The 16,585-nt window shown below is 34.8% G+C and overlaps 1 protein-coding gene across 1 annotated transcript in view; it reads right to left on the bottom strand.

The window, feature by feature from the left end:
* Positions 1–4,976: 4,976 nt before the first annotated feature.
* The window catches only part of NDFIP2 (Nedd4 family interacting protein 2), a 56,586-nt gene continuing 44,977 nt past the window's right edge, over positions 4,977–16,585 (bottom strand). The window contains exons 5-8 of the mRNA XM_006214814.4: positions 15,178–15,302; positions 10,685–10,751; positions 7,849–7,954; positions 4,977–6,504 (exon numbers count right to left, since the gene is read on the bottom strand). Coding sequence (XP_006214876.1) covers positions 7,851–7,954; positions 10,685–10,751; positions 15,178–15,302 — 296 coding nt within the window. The 3' untranslated portion in view covers positions 4,977–6,504; positions 7,849–7,850. The remainder of the gene's footprint in view (positions 6,505–7,848; positions 7,955–10,684; positions 10,752–15,177; positions 15,303–16,585) is intronic.

Raw genomic sequence — 16,585 nt, 5'->3', positions numbered from 1 at the left:
ACCAACCGAGGACCAGAGTCAGGGTGGGAGGAGAGAGAAAGAAAGGCTTCCCCAGAGAGGTAGTATTTCAGCTCTTTTTGAAGAAGGTGGACAGAGGAATATGATTAGGAGATGGATTTTATGTGGCAGAAACAGCATCTCAAAAAATATGACTCCAATTATGATCAGGGTAGAGTCTAGGGGATTTAACTCCCATCTATGTGTTTCCCTTTCAAAGTCATAGACATTTTTTAAAAATCCAACATTAAGAACCCATCATTGTAAGAGAAAGCTGGCGAAGTAATTTATCCTAGAATCAGAAACAACCGGCCCACCAACCTATTTTCTGATCACCTCCCACTGGGTATTTCAGTGCACTGGCTCCCTGAGCAAAAGCAGTGAGTCACCAGTTACAAAGTAACATCATCTCATCAACCCACAGTGAGACTGAGGGACTGGCCTGAGGGGCTTCCGAGCTGCAGGCTGGAGATGTGTGTGAGCTCCCTCCCCCCCCCCCCCACCGGCTGGAGTACTGTATTGTTTGGCAAACAGGCAACTCCCTTCCCCTCTTTGCGTGATTGTGCCCCTTAAAATCAATTGTCATCTAAACAATTTTTGCTTTAATTCCAGTTGGCACAGAGAAGATGTAAGAAGCCAACATCAGGTCAACATGATCTACTATAATCACCCTTTTCACAGGGACTGGCAGATTAAACGCCCACATCAGGCAAGGGCTTACTGCAAGTCCTGGAGACATCTGCTCACACTGACAGGCAGTCTTGTCCGCAAACACGCTGAGCAGAGATGTAATAATGGCCACCTTTTCCTTTCGCATAAATCTCACTAATCCTCAGGTACACAGTGTGCTTCCCGACAAGCAGGTGAGGAAACTGAGGCATTGGTTAAGCAAACTGCCTGAGCTCGCGGCAGAGTTGATATTTCAGTCCAGGGTTACTCTGGCTCCAAAACCCAATCTTTCTTTCACACAAAGCTGCCTCTCTTAGTCAGCCCTAGGCTCCTCGAGGATAGAGAAGGGGAGATCCTAGTGGAGAAAAATGTTAACCTTTTTTGAGGCAAGAAAAATCAACTATATGGTAGTTAATCCAGTTCGGCTTCCTTTACAGGATTATGGAGAAAGTAACTGCCTTCTCAGCACCAACAATTCTATTCTGTCCTAACGCTCCTCCTGCCCTGCAGAGACAGCCCTGCAGAGGGTGCCACGTTGCGTGCATAAAGGCAGGAAAACCGGAGGGCTCGGTCAGAGGTCTTAAGGCAAGAACTCCAGAAACGCTCATTAACCCTTTAGGATCTACTTATTTGTGTCTTTTCCTTTTCCTGCAAGAAGTCTGACGGATGTGTTGATCCTAACACTTGTAACTTTCTAGCAAGTGTACGCAAGGAGCTAGATACAGAGGGAAACACGTAAGACAGGAATCAGCAGTACTAGACCCAAACCCCACGACTTCAAGCTGTGGGAGGGAAACGTGCGGGCATGGGGCAGATGTGTTGCACGGGAACCTCTGAAAATTGAGGCTGGAATGTTAATTTTTTTCCAAACTCCCAGTTGATTATAATGCACCGTATTGAATAATAATCATAGCTCTAGAAAGCTGTTCAAAGAATTCATTCAATCAGGAATTCGTCCCTGGAGATCTCATAGCCTTAGGAAATGTCAGACTCGGCTGTCTCCTAAAAGCTTGTTAACTCTCTCAGCTGAAGATGAGGGTTTCAGCAAGTTACTTTTTTTCTGGGTCTTTCTCATATTTACATGTTGTTAAACTTTTGATTTTCTCCTATTTGAAAAGGGTTCGTAACTCTCAGTGAACTGATGCTACACGTTTCCCATAGTCTTCTCATCATTTAAAAAATCTGGATTCAGGAAGTGGTATTTCACACTCTATCACCACCTGTTACATTAGGATGAGTGGTCACCAATGCCTGCTAGCAATTAAGAGTTAGCCACTATATATAAAAATAGATTTAAAAAAAACTAAATTTCTTCTGTATAACACAGGAAACTATATTCAATCTGGTAATAACCTTTAACGAAAAATAAGAAAATGAATATACGTATGTATATGCAGGACTGGGACATTGTGCTGTACACCAGAAATTGACACATGGTAACAGACTATACTTCAATTGAAAAAAAAAAAGTCTTAAGGTCTTATCTCTGAATGAATAAAATGGGAATTAAAATTTTAGAGCCCAAATGCCAGTTTGCAGTCAAACCAAATCACTACACAGGAATTCAGATGGCTGAAAAAGTAAATTTGATGGAAAATAATATATTTCCATGCTAGGAATTTACGTACAAGTACTGTTCTTGTACCTCTGAAGAGCTGATTCTTTCCAACAAGGTTATTTGTTACTTCTCATATTCTAGGGCAGAGGCTGCCCTCCAGATTTCTTGTGAGCTTGGAGCAAACTTTTATTTTACTTGCTGATCTCGCTGTGCTTCTGGTAAAGCTAAAAGAAGACAAACAACTATGTTGGAAGGCAGGACAGTCTCTGCCTCTTCTCCTTGTGGCACTAAAGATAAAGCATTGATTTAATTAAAATACAAAAGGAGTAGCTAATTAAAAAAAAAAAGGATAAAGTGGGTTGGTTTGTTTTGTTTGCAAGCTTGAGAGATAGGAAACACCTCCAAAATTTTGTAAACCAGAAGTGTGTGATTTGGGCTTGCTATGACCTCAGCTGGTAAAGGAGCAATAACTCTATTTCTTCCCTATTTAGCTACTAGATTTTTTTTTTAAATGGTTTCCATGAAAATAAGTGGGTTCTTTAGAAGTAGGTTGCTCAATCTCTCAAAAAAACAAAAAAAAAAAAGAAGAAAGAAAAGAATGTTAAGTTGAAGACATCAAGAAAGAAAAGTTAAAACAGACAAATTGAGTTCAAACTAAACACTTTCCTTCTAACTTCTATGAAGCATGGAATGAGCTTTTTCTTTTTTTTCTAAATAACTTTAGGGAAGGTTGCATTTTAGGTCTATGTCCCAAAGAATACATGCCCATAAGCAGGTCTGATCTATGGTGACCACTGAATCTTCTGCGAAATAGAAATGAGGGTAAACTATCTTCATAAAGCTGATTTTGCATTTATTAAAATTAAACTGCAGTCTATCTCCTAACATACAAATTACTGTGACAATGATGTTCCACCCCCACCCTGATTCCATGCCAGTTGTTCTTATGTCATATAAGTTCTATCACATAAACATTTTGTGAGGAGGTGGTGATAATATATTGTAAATCAAACTGATTTTCAAAAGGATGCATGACAGGTTCATATTTCCACATTTATTGAACTTTATTAACAAGTAAAACACATTAGCATGTTTCATATACGGGCAAGGACATTCAATAGTAAATGGCACATTATCATCTAACAGTTGAACTTTATCAAGAATGAGATTTTTAAAAATAATACACTAATACTTTATGACTATTTGAAAAACTTAAATAACAATTAAAATAACTTTTAACAGCAGTTTAAAAATATAAAGGCTCATTGTTTACTGTTTACTATAAGCTGCAATCATTCCAATACAGCCTCTATTAAAAAAAAAAGATACATATATGTGTGTCCTACAGGAGGGGCTGTGACTGTGACACCAGTAACTGGCTTCTGCCCAAACGCTGCAGTTCTTCTCTCAAAGGGCAGAGGGTTTAGGCAGTCACTGCTCAGTAGTGTGCAGTTATATGCAGGGTGATCATATAATTTCTGCTCTAAACTAGGACACTTACGAGAAAGGAGGCACTATTTAAGCTGAGAAAATAGGAATACCCAGATCTGTCCTGAGCAAACTCAGGACATGTGTCACTCTAGTTAAATACAGTATCAGATGCACTGTCATTACCTTTGTGCTTTAGGGGACAGACCAGTTGGAAAAAAAAAATGTTAAATTAAGAAACCCTGAATTTTTCTCCAGTTGGACTTTCTGAACTCCACTTTCCTTTTTATAGAAGTTTTGCTGGAAATGTTAGCGATTATTGTCTTAGGTTATAATTTATGAACCTCAAAGGAATGGGATATAGCTTATAGATTCAAAATATAAGACCAGAGATTGGTATTTTTTCTATTAAAAAGACATTTTCATTTTAACCAAGTAAAGGAGAACGTCTTTTAAGTTTCTAAAATCCCAAACACACTATATAGAAAATGTATTTTTACCTTAAATTCAGCTTATTTCATAAAAACACAAAAATGGATTATTCTGGCCATCACTAGCTTATTCAAATATGGTAGAAATAATTTAATACATTTTTGCATTAACTTCCAAGCCCCAAGTTCACATTCATTCAGAAGTTGTTTAGACACCCTAACAAGGATTCTGATTTTCCATCTATAAGGCAGAGTGCAGAGGCGGTTAAGTGTCTCTAAAACCTGACAGCAGCTCTTCTGTGCAAGCTCACGGGAAATGAGGGGGCGCATGCAGCACGTGACAAACCCAGAAGGGAATGTTCACTTTTTAAAAATAATATTCTGACTCTCCTGATTGGATGAAGAGACTTTAGACTACAAATGAATTATATCAGTAACAGAGAATTAGGTAACACGTACACTTGAATCTTACAGGTTTGGGGGAAAAAAATCAAAACAAAGAGTGAAGTTTTGACATTGGGTCAACATCTACATGCCAAAACCAAGTAAGTATAAACACCACAAAAACAAAAAAAGTTTTATGATAGATGATCTAGTAGTTTTAAATAACCATGTATCATAGCTTAATTTGATTTAAAAATTATTACAAAGAGCAAAGTATAGGTCTATGGGAAATTAATCTGCAATAAAGAGATTAGCACAAGTTTACATTTGTAATAAGTAAATTCTACTTTTAATTAATTTCCAAATCAGGCAACTAAATTAAATATTTTATTTTCTTTACCCCAGGCTACTATTTTACTTTAAGGGGTGTAACATAGCTACTTCAATCAACAATTGAAATTCTATGCAGGGGAGAATGAATGAGGGAAAACAAAAAATAGGAGGCTCGGTTAGCAAAACAAAACTGCATGGTTTATTTATCAAAAACAATAAAATAAGAGAATACAGAGAAATACAAAAGTTATAAAGCATAATAAATTTTATTTTTTCAGAAATGGAAAAATGACCCTGAAGTTTTAGATGTATCTTTTAGTAGTCAGTGTCTAATAATAAACAAGCAATCAATTTTATATGTTTTCTATACCTGTATCAAATGATTTTTAAATTTAAAAGATGATATAATTCCCATCATTTTTAATGTTGGCATTCAAAAGCAAAGATGTAACTGAAAAGAAAACAGATGAGACACAAAATGATTTGCAAAGTGTAGTAGCTCATGAATGTAAAACAGATTCCAGTTGTAACAATACATATTCACACATACAACAGCCACACACTCACCCACACTCTTATATTCCACAGACATTTCCATAACTTGAAAACAGATACTTCACATATCAGTAAATGATTTTTTTTACAAGTTAATTCTACAATCATAAAGCAATAAGCTATTAAAAGCACAAGTTTTTTATTTGCTAAGTTAAACTAAGCATCTAAAGAAAAAATATTACAATGATATTGAAAGATACTTTTATTGGCTTTTTAAAAGACAAAATGCAAATGAAAATATCTTATTCAGAAAAGTAACTGCCAAAAGCCTTAAATGAAATAAATATACTATCTAATACAATCTCTTCCTGCAAGAATCTCTAAGACAGACAATGCTGAAAAACCAAGCTTCTCATTTGAAGATCCCTAAAAACTGGCATGTCCCTTAAAAAAAAAAAATTTTTCTTATAAAGGACATGTGGAATACCCATATTTTCTTAAAATGTGTCCTAAAACAAACTCTTTTTAACACCCAAATTTTCTATATATATTAAGTCCACTTAATTTAGAATTAGTGAAAAGAATCTAGACACAATTTCTAAGAAAACAATGCAGAAAGTAATTTATGCATGGTTATTTACAGAGTTTTGCTAAATAATGATGTATAAATATCATGTTCAAAAATCGGACAAAGCCTTTCTAGTAATCAGCACTGCAGGTTTCAAAAAATTATATATATAACAAAGGATGCTTCATGTGTAGAGTTACCAGGTAAATCTGAAAGCCAGAAACTAAAGCATTTGACATGGTTAATTGCATTTTTATTATGCTAAATGTCAGGTCAGAAGTCAATGGCATATACATGCTGGAAGACTGTTTATCACTCAACCCTTTCAATTATACCAAACACTGATTAATCAAATGTGACTGGACTTTCAGTCCTACAACTTTATGCTTTCCTTCAAGTATACGCAAATCTTTAAAATGGGCACATATGCAAATGTGCAAAACAAATGAAATATAAATGTTTAAGAGAATGAACAGAAACGGCTTTTAAGCGTAAACCACTCTGCCATTCAATTTGGAAGCTCTATCTTTTCTTCACTAATTTGTCTTCTGTTTTTAGTAGTCTTCTATTAAAGTTGTAGGTTTACAGATGATCTGGAAATTTCACATTGATATAAGAAAGGAATGTCTGGTCAACGCAGTCTAGGGACAAAGAAAGAATTAGTCTTAAAAAGTATTAAGTTGCAATTATTTAAATGACAGTTCAATAAAACCCATTTTAGAGCAGTATTACATTAAGTATATAATATTCTTGTGATAAGGATGACAAAGTAGCATAGCTCTGAATATATTCCAAAGTTTAAGCTTCTAAAGGAGACCATCTAGAAAATATTTAGATTATATTTTAGACTACTGAAAATGCAAACAAGGTAGTCACTGAATTTTCACAGCATATCGTTTAAATCAGTACAACTACTCTGTCTTTTATCTTACAGGTAATACTGACAAACTCCTAGTGTCATTGCTTGTAAAGACATTTTACTGGTTAAAGAGAAAATATGACATCTAGGGGGAGGAAAAAACCTTAACTGAACATTTATAATGATAATTTAATATAATCCAGAAATGCAACTGTATTCATTGTACTCTTTAGCAGAAATATAAGATGTAAATAAAATTTAAGCAACCAAATCACAAACCATACAATTTATTTACAAAAACAGTATTTAACCCGAGCAACCTTGAAACATTTTGTACTTGTAGATACATTCAGAAGTGTTGTAGTAGACACTTTGCTTATGCAGTTCAAATACTTGTTCAAATTATGTATTTATAGATGACATGTATGGTGCTTGCTTTAAAAACAGTATGGAGACCAGAGAGGTCTCTTCGTGTGAAGATCTACTAGCTGCACAATAAATGCCTTTACTGTACACGCAGGCTCCAGAGAGGCGCTAACTAGTAAGACAAGCTCTGCTCATTTCCTTACGTTCCCATTTATTCAAGTTGTAGCCTTCCATGTTGATACCAACTGACACACGTTACAAAAATAATCCCAGAGCTCCTATTTTCTTCACACAACTTTTATTCCTGGATCCAGTTTAAGATTAGTGCATGGAAAAAGGCTTTACAATCACAGATTTGTTTTCTGTTTTATCCACCAGATATCTATACGGATTTCACATTGTTTTATGCAAAATGCCCATTCTTTCTGTGTAAGTGCTTTATCATATTTTGTTTTTCAAGCCTTTAAATACTATACTGGTGGTTACTTCGTAAATATCCTGTAGTCAGTCTTAAAAAAGAAGTTTAAAAGTCTGATTTAAACTTTCAGTTTACTCGCTGTATATTAAAAAAAAAACCCTAAAATTTATGAAATTCAAGTTTAAAAATTGAAGTTCTTAAAAGTTCACAACTTATTAAATTTCAGTAAGCAACTTAATAGTGTAAAATACATTAAGCTAAATTTTAGTAAACATGAGTACACATTAAGTATTTAATTATGCACCTGGTGAATTTGAATACAAAGGGAATGTTATTTCTTACCTCTATAATAAGAAGAAGTATCTTGTTCTATGAGCTGCTGCCATACTTTCAGACATGTTTCTGACTTTCAGATAATTAACAAATCCTCTGAAGAAAAGCAGCAGGCCTGAGAAGGTTGGAATAATACAGATATATTATGTTCTTATACAGAGAGGGGGGTAAGATAAATTAAAAATAGACAATTATAAACAAGATCCTTTTGGCCTAAGGAATTTAATGTGTAGGATTCCATTCCATAATATAGTTTACACTATATATAATAATTCTATTGTGAGGAAATACAATAAAGTTATATTGCCCCCCAAAATTCTTTCCATTTGTTAAGTCTAGATGTATCGAAAGTAAAGCAAATCCAGCCACAATAATACATACTAATGATTCCTTTAAATAACAAAGTTATCTAATGCATTTATACTTGATTTAACTCATAGAAATCTAATTTTATACCAAACTTTAGTTTAATAGTTATATTCATTGAGGACATATTTACTGATATTGAAGTATTCAAAAGAGAACATTGCATGTAAATGCTAACAATTGTGGGATAAAACCAGTAAGTCTAGCAAGATCAGGTGCCTGTCATTGGTGAAATCTGTATTTAAAGATATGTGCATTATGTAAAATAATTATTTTTATTTTCAAGTAATAAGACTAATTTATAAAGAAAATTAAGAAAAATCAGAACCCACTAGTGATTTCTTAAATGATTTGAGATGTATCTTCTATCTCAGTGTTCTCCTCTGTAAAATAGTATTTTAAAATAATAACTATTTGGGGGAGGGAAATAGCTCAACGGTAGAGAGCATGCTTAGCATACACGAGGTCCTGGGTTCAGTCCCCAGTACCATCATTAAAAAAAAAAATACCACTTACATCACAGGTATCTTTAATAAAACAAAGCCTGTGACATGCTTCAAAGTTTCAAATGAAAAATATTAGCTAAGTATAAAAAACATTACCATATTAGTAGAGTTAAGTCTTTGATATAGCTAAGCATACAATCCTAAGGGAAACATTAACTCCAGTAAATTTTTAACCAGGTAATGGTGGGGGGTGGGGGTGGAGCAGAGGATATGGACACATGCAACTTTCCTCACCAGGAGGAAGAATCTGGCAGTTTAAAATGCAAAGTCAGAACACTGTAAACTGACTATACATCAATTTAAAAAAAAATTGTATAGAAAAAAATGCAAAGTCCCAAACAAAATTAGTACCCCAACTCTAAGACAGTAATCGAAGCACTAAAATAAGAAGCATGTTTATAATAAATTGGAGAGGAAAGATAGAAGAATACATAAATAATGACTTACACAAGTGGTACAGATTTCAGCTAAATCTGATCCCATCTGCTTCTCATAGCCTAACTCTTTCCACTTGTGGCTCCCACCCTGAATTCTACCCTCATGCCCTTCCAGATGCTGTTCAAAGATAATGATACTGTGAACCAAACACAAGAAGTATTACTGAAAAATGTAAACCAAGATTATTTGTGAAATTCCTTCTTCTGTCTATGAAGCTCCTGTTTCTAAGACATGTTTTGCTCTGTTCAGACATTTTCTAAATGAAGCCAGTCCATATCTAGAAACCAGTCACTTGGCAGCTCTGGTTTCTCAGCAATCTATGTGCTCAACGTTCTTCTGAGTGTATGTGAAAGCAGCATTTTCATCATGGATTATATTTTCACCCTTCCCTACATGCTAGATGACGGCTGTGATGTGGAACTGGGACTGTCCTCTGCATTTGCTGTCCACAGGGGACTTCCTAAGATTCCTCAACCCCCTAATATTTATAGGCAAGTAACTCATGCATGCAATCTGCTTAAGTACCTAACAGTCGTTATAAACTTTTTCACCTTTAAGTAAGAACCTCAATAAAGAGCACAGAATCAGTCAGAAAACAATTAACATAAAAAACTCACTGAGCTTTAGTACGAGTCTGACTCCCCAACAAAAACCACATTAGAATAATTTCACTATAATTATGAGAGGAAGAATCTAGGATCTTTAGTGACCTTAACCGACCACTAAGATTTTGTTTCCCAAGAGATCCTAAGATCCAACAGCAGGACTAAATAAAAACTCAGAGAGAACAGTGCCATCTACTGAAATGCTAGTTTCTGGTACAGTTATGTTACTAGAAGTGTGGGCTCTTAAACCTAAGCAGAAACAAAATGTATTCTTCATATGAGTAAATAAATTTGAAATATGGATTTAAAGTATAACGTGATTTTAGGATTGACTTAATTATCATATATCTACAGTGTAAAACACAAGAGAACAAAAATTGGAAATCCATAAAATTCATCAACATTAATAAAAGACATACCCTGTAAGAAGAAAAGAGAAGTACTGTGATCATCAGGCATGAAGCCTTTGCTCATGCCCGGCTGATTAATGATTAATGCAGGTCCATTTCAAAAGTGCAAAGAATGTTTCAATGACCCAAAAATAAAAGAATGGACAGAATATCCAACTGTCCTACTCTCAATGTTTCTTAAGATCATTAAAAGAAATTATGCACATGTATTTTCCAAAATAAATGCTGAAAGCAATCATTTTTTTAATCATCTTAAGGCTGTCAAGTTTTGTAGTATTCAATTATCATTCAACCACTGATTGTTTAAATTGACAGGCTCTGAATTTTAAGTCAGAAATCTAGAGTGCTATGTGGAATTATCTGAATAGCTGAGATAAGTGTTTGGATATGGGAATTTAGTAGAAAAATTATTTCCACAAAAATTAGAACAAAAGTATATTTATATCTTATAATTTTAGGAAATATCAAAGTTAAACTAAATGCAAATTATTCATACTGAATACATTAAGAATAAACTTACCAAGTACAAGAAATATCCACCAAAGCCAATATTGTCCATTGAAATATCCAGTAAAATAATCAGAAAACTATGGAGTGAACATAAATATATTAAACATATCTATGTACCTAAATTTGAAAAATCATAGATTAGCTTCAGTTTCGGAATGATTTACCTCAAGTAATCTTTAGCACTTAAAACAGTACACACACAAAAAAACCCCACAGAAATAATAATGACATATGTATATAATTATTTAAGAAAAAACTTACGTAACAGCAAACAAACTTATGTAAAATATTTTAGAAACAAAGATCAGTTTCAAACTGCTTGTAAGAAAGAAAGATAAGCACTATGTATCTGACTCCAACATTTTCTCATTAAAGAGTTCACATGTCAGTTCTTTTTTCATAATCTCTCAAAGCCACAACTACCATCCCAAACACACTACAGCAACCCGCTGCTTCAGATATTAACACCAAAAGCCACATTAGTTTAATCTTATCAGATGGGGATGTTCTGCTGACCTCCAAAAAGAAGAGCTTTTGACCTTCTGTACACCCCCTACTGTTAATCACTGCCAAGAATACGAGGCGCATAAAGACCCCCAACTCATTAGAGTCTTTTTATTTTCAAACTAGATGCTCCAGCATTCAGTTCCCAGCAGTGAGCTGAGAACAGTTAAATGAACCTTGAAGTGGTATTTCAACAGCTCCTATTAGTGGCCATGGTAGATGGTTTATGTTCTCCATGAAATGAGAATATGAACAGGCAGATGGAAGGCAGGGTTTGATGATACTGGACACAGGTTATCTTTTCCTTGATTAGACTCAGGACAGGATGGTTTATTTTTTTAAAAAGTTTTTGTTTTAATCAGTCTAATTTTCCAGCTTATTTTATCTTTTGTTTCCACTGGTCTCCAAACTGAATCTGACTGAACTGAAAATGAGTTTGTTAAATGCAGACTTGTCCTCAGATGTACCTATCTCCAACTTTATAGGTAATTATTTCCAACTATTTATTTCCATAAAAGCTTAAAAATCCTATAGCTTTGGTAATAACAGAAATGCTTACAAGTTGTAAATAAGGTCCCTAGTGAGGAAACATAGCCACTAAAGGTTATCTACATCTGTTTTTTAAAGCCTTTAAAATATTTTCACAGAAAATATTTACAATACATGAACCACAGTCTAAATTCTCAGCTTCGAGTTTCAGAAATTTTAAAGATTAGAAATTTCAAAGAACCATTGTAGATGCAACTCCCACATACTTTTATATACCTTTAAAATATGTACAATGAAGGGAGATCTAGAAAATAGAAAATGTAGCTTGTAAAGTAGGACAGCACGACATTATTGTTTAATCAAATGATTAGTAATTAGAAATAAAAGGTTTTCACATAGGTTTTAGAGACCCTAAGAACCAAAGGAATAAAGAGCCAAAGCATATAGCACAGGGAACTATATTCGGTATCTTGTAGTAGCTCACGGTGAAAAAGAATATGAAAATGAATATATGTATATTCATGTATGACTGAAGCATTGTGCTGTACACCAGAAATTGACACAATATTGTAAATTGACTATACTTCAATAAAAAAAGATTAAAAAGAAAAAAAAGAACCAAAGCAATACATTTTAAACTCACTTTTAAATATATTTTAAAGTACATTTAATATATAATACTACCTGGCAAGAGGCAACCAGGAAAAACAATGTCATTCTTCACTGAAAATATTTACCTACAACAATTCTTCATTTGCTCCCAAGCAAAGAATATAATTACCTTCATTTTGAAGAGAAAAAGTCACTATGTAAAAAGGATAAATTAATGAGCTTTGGGGCTCGTTACTAAGTTATCAAAAATGTTTTAAAATACTAAAAATCATAGGGCTGGGCCAAATTGTGTTTTTGGTTTTTTAAAAATAAGTATATCATGTTGACTGGTCAACTGCAGGCACAGAAAGCACATTTTGGAAAATAAATTAACCAAAAATAAGAATTTATCTGGTTTTATTTTATTCATATAACACCAGAATTTTGTTTATATCCAGTATACTTTCAAAAAGACTTGTCAGTTTTTAATAAAATATATATACATTTTTAAACAAATAGTAAAAACATCAAAAGCCTTGGACAGAAATATCAGAATCTGGGGCTAAAGATATTTACACTAAATCTGAGCTTTACAGCAACTTAGAAACCAACAAAAAAAGCAACAGTGTGATTTATAAATTACTTACTATCTAATATAAAAGGAAACACTGGGCTTTTAGAAGAAAACCTTTCAGCAAGGGTAATTTATTGCTTGGAGTATTACAACAAAAGTCAACGTACAGTGTCACAGAGGCTGTACAAAATTAGGAGAACAGACGCGGAACAGAAATCAAGCTAGATTCCAATCCACGTACAAACTGTGGGACACCGTGCAAGAGACTAGACTTGTTATTCTTAGTTCCATCATCAGTAACATAGCTGGCCTGACATCAGCATCACTGATACAGACAGGGTTAAAGAATTCAAGTTCTTTAACTGTATCAGTGAAAAAAAAAAAAAAACTGGCTGCAGGCACAAAACCAGTTTGCAATGAATTATGCCTGAAACGTAGTGAGTACGCACTGAATGGCAGCTATTGTTAAAACAAAAAAAATTTTTAAATCCTTTTCTCATAGCAATTCTCAATATATACTACAGGTATAATATTAACCTTAATTCAATAAAGGTATTTTAAAGGGAAACTAAACAGTCCCAGTGATTAAATATGATGCTATACATACCTTACATAACTTCGAGAAACTCCAGTCTTTGAGTTAAGGACCCATCTTACCACACTAACTGGGGCTGATCACTTGACAATCTAACCCCTTCTCAACCTGGGCTTCTATGAGAGCATTAGGCCCGAATATCCTAAAGGCAAAGATTGCATATAATGCACTCATTTCCTTTTTGATTCTAGAATCAGACTAGCAATTACTAACTTCAGGAGAAATGAGAAAATCTAATCGTTTTCTGTGACCTAGACAAGAAATCCCATTTGAGTAATGGTGGTTCATACTATTACTAACATAACCAAGGTTGAACACATCGCGCTCCAACTTTTTTGAGTTTTTCTAGTAATAACTTCCACAAGATCTATGCTCATGATGGGAACTTTATACTTTCTAACTGAAATTAGAACAAGGATCTGCCAGGGCACAGTTCTTACAATGGCTCAGGTTTTAATCACCTTAGAAGAAGCAAGTACACAGATTCCCCACCAAGAATCTGATTAGTACCCAAAACCTACAATCTGGTCTGAATGGAGACGGAGTCTGATAAGATTACTGAAACCCTGAGAAGTAATAAAGTAAGTTTAAGAATAATGAAGAAACACATAAAATTTGTAATTTTAATATTTTTGTAACAGGTAATTTTTTCATCAATTTGATAATGTAGGTGCATAACTGAAGTGTCTGAAGCACATAAGAAAAGCTGATATATTAGTATGTGATTCTGCTAAAAATTTTAGGACCTGACTCATTCAATTAGAAATCAATGTTAAAATAAATATGATTTGTAGAAAGTATATATTTTACTAATTGTATAATAGCACTTAAATGTGCCAGAAACTTTTAGGAAGAGTTATTAATTAACAAAGCAACTCTCCTAGCCTCACCTAAAGAAACCAGGAGAAAAGCTTTGTAAAAAGGAGCCAAAAGGCGCCTACAAGAGGCCAACTTAAAGAGCTGGGGGAGACTATGCTAACAGTACCGCTGCCTGTGCAATGGTTACAGAACATTGTCTGGGGACTAGAGAAGTTGTTGAGGTGGGAGGGAAAGAAAGGACTTATCGTTATCTCCCTGTACACCGCCTTGTAAATGATACGAGGTAGACAGAAGGAGATTTCCAGGAACGAAAAGAAAATGAGAAGAAAGATTTAGAAGGAACATAAAGGGGGAAAAAAGATAAGTTCTGATAAGCACCTCAAAGGCCTGTACTTTACTCTGAGCTCTTAATGTTACCAGAGGGAAAAAAGAGTGAGAAGATTTTTAAGTCCGTGATAATTTTACTAACCAATGGGAATGTTCATGTTTTAACTGATTTTAGGCAGGACTACACTGTATCACAGCAGTGGTAGCCGTGATTTACATAGACTCGTGCAGCAGCTGGGCAAGGGGCTCTAAATACATCATTTCCATTCCAAAAATACTGAAAGGCAGCTGTTGTCAGTCTGTTAGGAAGAAACTAATGCCCAGAACGATTTACAAACTTAAAGTTCGAACACTGATATAAAAAGATGAGATTCAAACTCAAATTTTTCTGATTTCAAAGCTCTTCCCAGGTACTAACACGCTCTCACACAGTCATAAAATGTTCACACAACAGAAGTCACTATACGAATTAAGTACAGATGTTAAGAATAAGCTTCAAAATAACTCAATTCACATACACAAAATGAACATTTATGAACCACACAGGAAATTTCATGTTTTAATTTTGAGAGATAAAAGTGACAGAGACTACTGAGACACTCACCCTGACAATGAGGATCCACTTGATCAAGGAAAGGCCAAATCCACAGATGGCACCATACCTTCCAGCTATGGTATTGGTGATACAGAAGGATAAACAAAATCCAAGCCAGTTGAAAATAAATGCCACTGAAAGCAAGAGAAATAGTTCTTTTAAAGACCACACTTTGGAAATAAATGAACATAGACATAATATAAACAAAACCTCGCTGCTCAACAGAAACAGTTCCCTTTCTTTTATTAACTCTGTGCCATCAAGTCTTCTTTATAGACTACAGATTACCTTTTGCGAATATGTTAGTTATTTACTATACATTAACAAATGGGTAAGCTCGGTATCCTGTCAGTTTGGTCAGTTAGAATCAATTCCTTAAAGCCTATCACCAATTGGTGAAATGACATTTTTAAACTGGTTAAAAATTAGGTCACCATGTAGCTCCCATGTGATCCTACCCAAGAAGTCCAGACTCAGCAATTAGCCAACCAACTTGGCTTTTTTTAAAAGCAATATTAAAGATGAGCCAAATAAATTATGAAATGCTGTTCCCAGAGCAGGTGCTGTCCACGGCCTCCTCCTCCTACCTAACACAATCTGTTGTCCCCCTTCCCAGGAACCCACCCACCCACCACTCTAGCCTTTATTTCAGGTAAGTCTGAACCCCATACTTAATCCCAAAAGGTGGGTGCTGAGTCGTCTGGGAAACTCCCTGCCAGTGAATTGTTTTTTTTTTTAGTAAGACTTCTGAAAAACAGTCTTAAACACACCGCAAGGAGAGGGAGGATGGAATACAGGTGAAAGAACAGGGGCTCCAGACGGCTCATTGTTGAAGCTGGGTGATGGGTACAGAGAGGTTTGTTACACTCCTGTCTAGTCTGAGAATTTCTACAATAAAAAATTTTTAAAAAGAAAAGACAAGGCCTTTCCTCTTCCACTGGATGTCATGTTTAAACGTAACACCTGGACCTGCAGCAGGGATCCTGCTATCAGCCCGAGGATTAAACCATCACTCCAAGTGGGGAGGAGTGAAGAAAAGCGAGCGCAGGGCCACCGCACTGGCTCGGTCTGCACCTGAGGTCTGCTCGTCCATGGACTTCTTGTTTCGTGAGCTCATCTCCTAACTATTTAAAACAGTAAGAGTTTCCTATCACTTGTAGCAGAAACCTTTTTGCCACAGGTCCTTGAGATATAATCAGAGTGCCCTACTTATGTCTAAGACACCAACATTACCAAGTAATAATAGTAATAATAAAACTGAAGACCAATTTGAACCTAAATTTGGTCTTGTTCAGTGCCCATCCTCTTACCCTAAATTTCTCCAACCAACCCTCAGAGAGAATAAAGTAAATTACCCAGAGAAATTCTGGTTTTTCAGAATTCTGAAGACAAAGAGGAAACATTTTAGGTAAGTTTA

This window comes from Vicugna pacos, chromosome 14, assembly GCF_048564905.1.
Source record: "Vicugna pacos chromosome 14, VicPac4, whole genome shotgun sequence".
In the NCBI taxonomy this organism is placed as follows: Eukaryota; Metazoa; Chordata; class Mammalia; order Artiodactyla; family Camelidae; genus Vicugna; species Vicugna pacos.
Note: the sequence above shows the minus strand (reverse complement) of the source record. Positions and strands in the feature narration are given on the sequence as shown.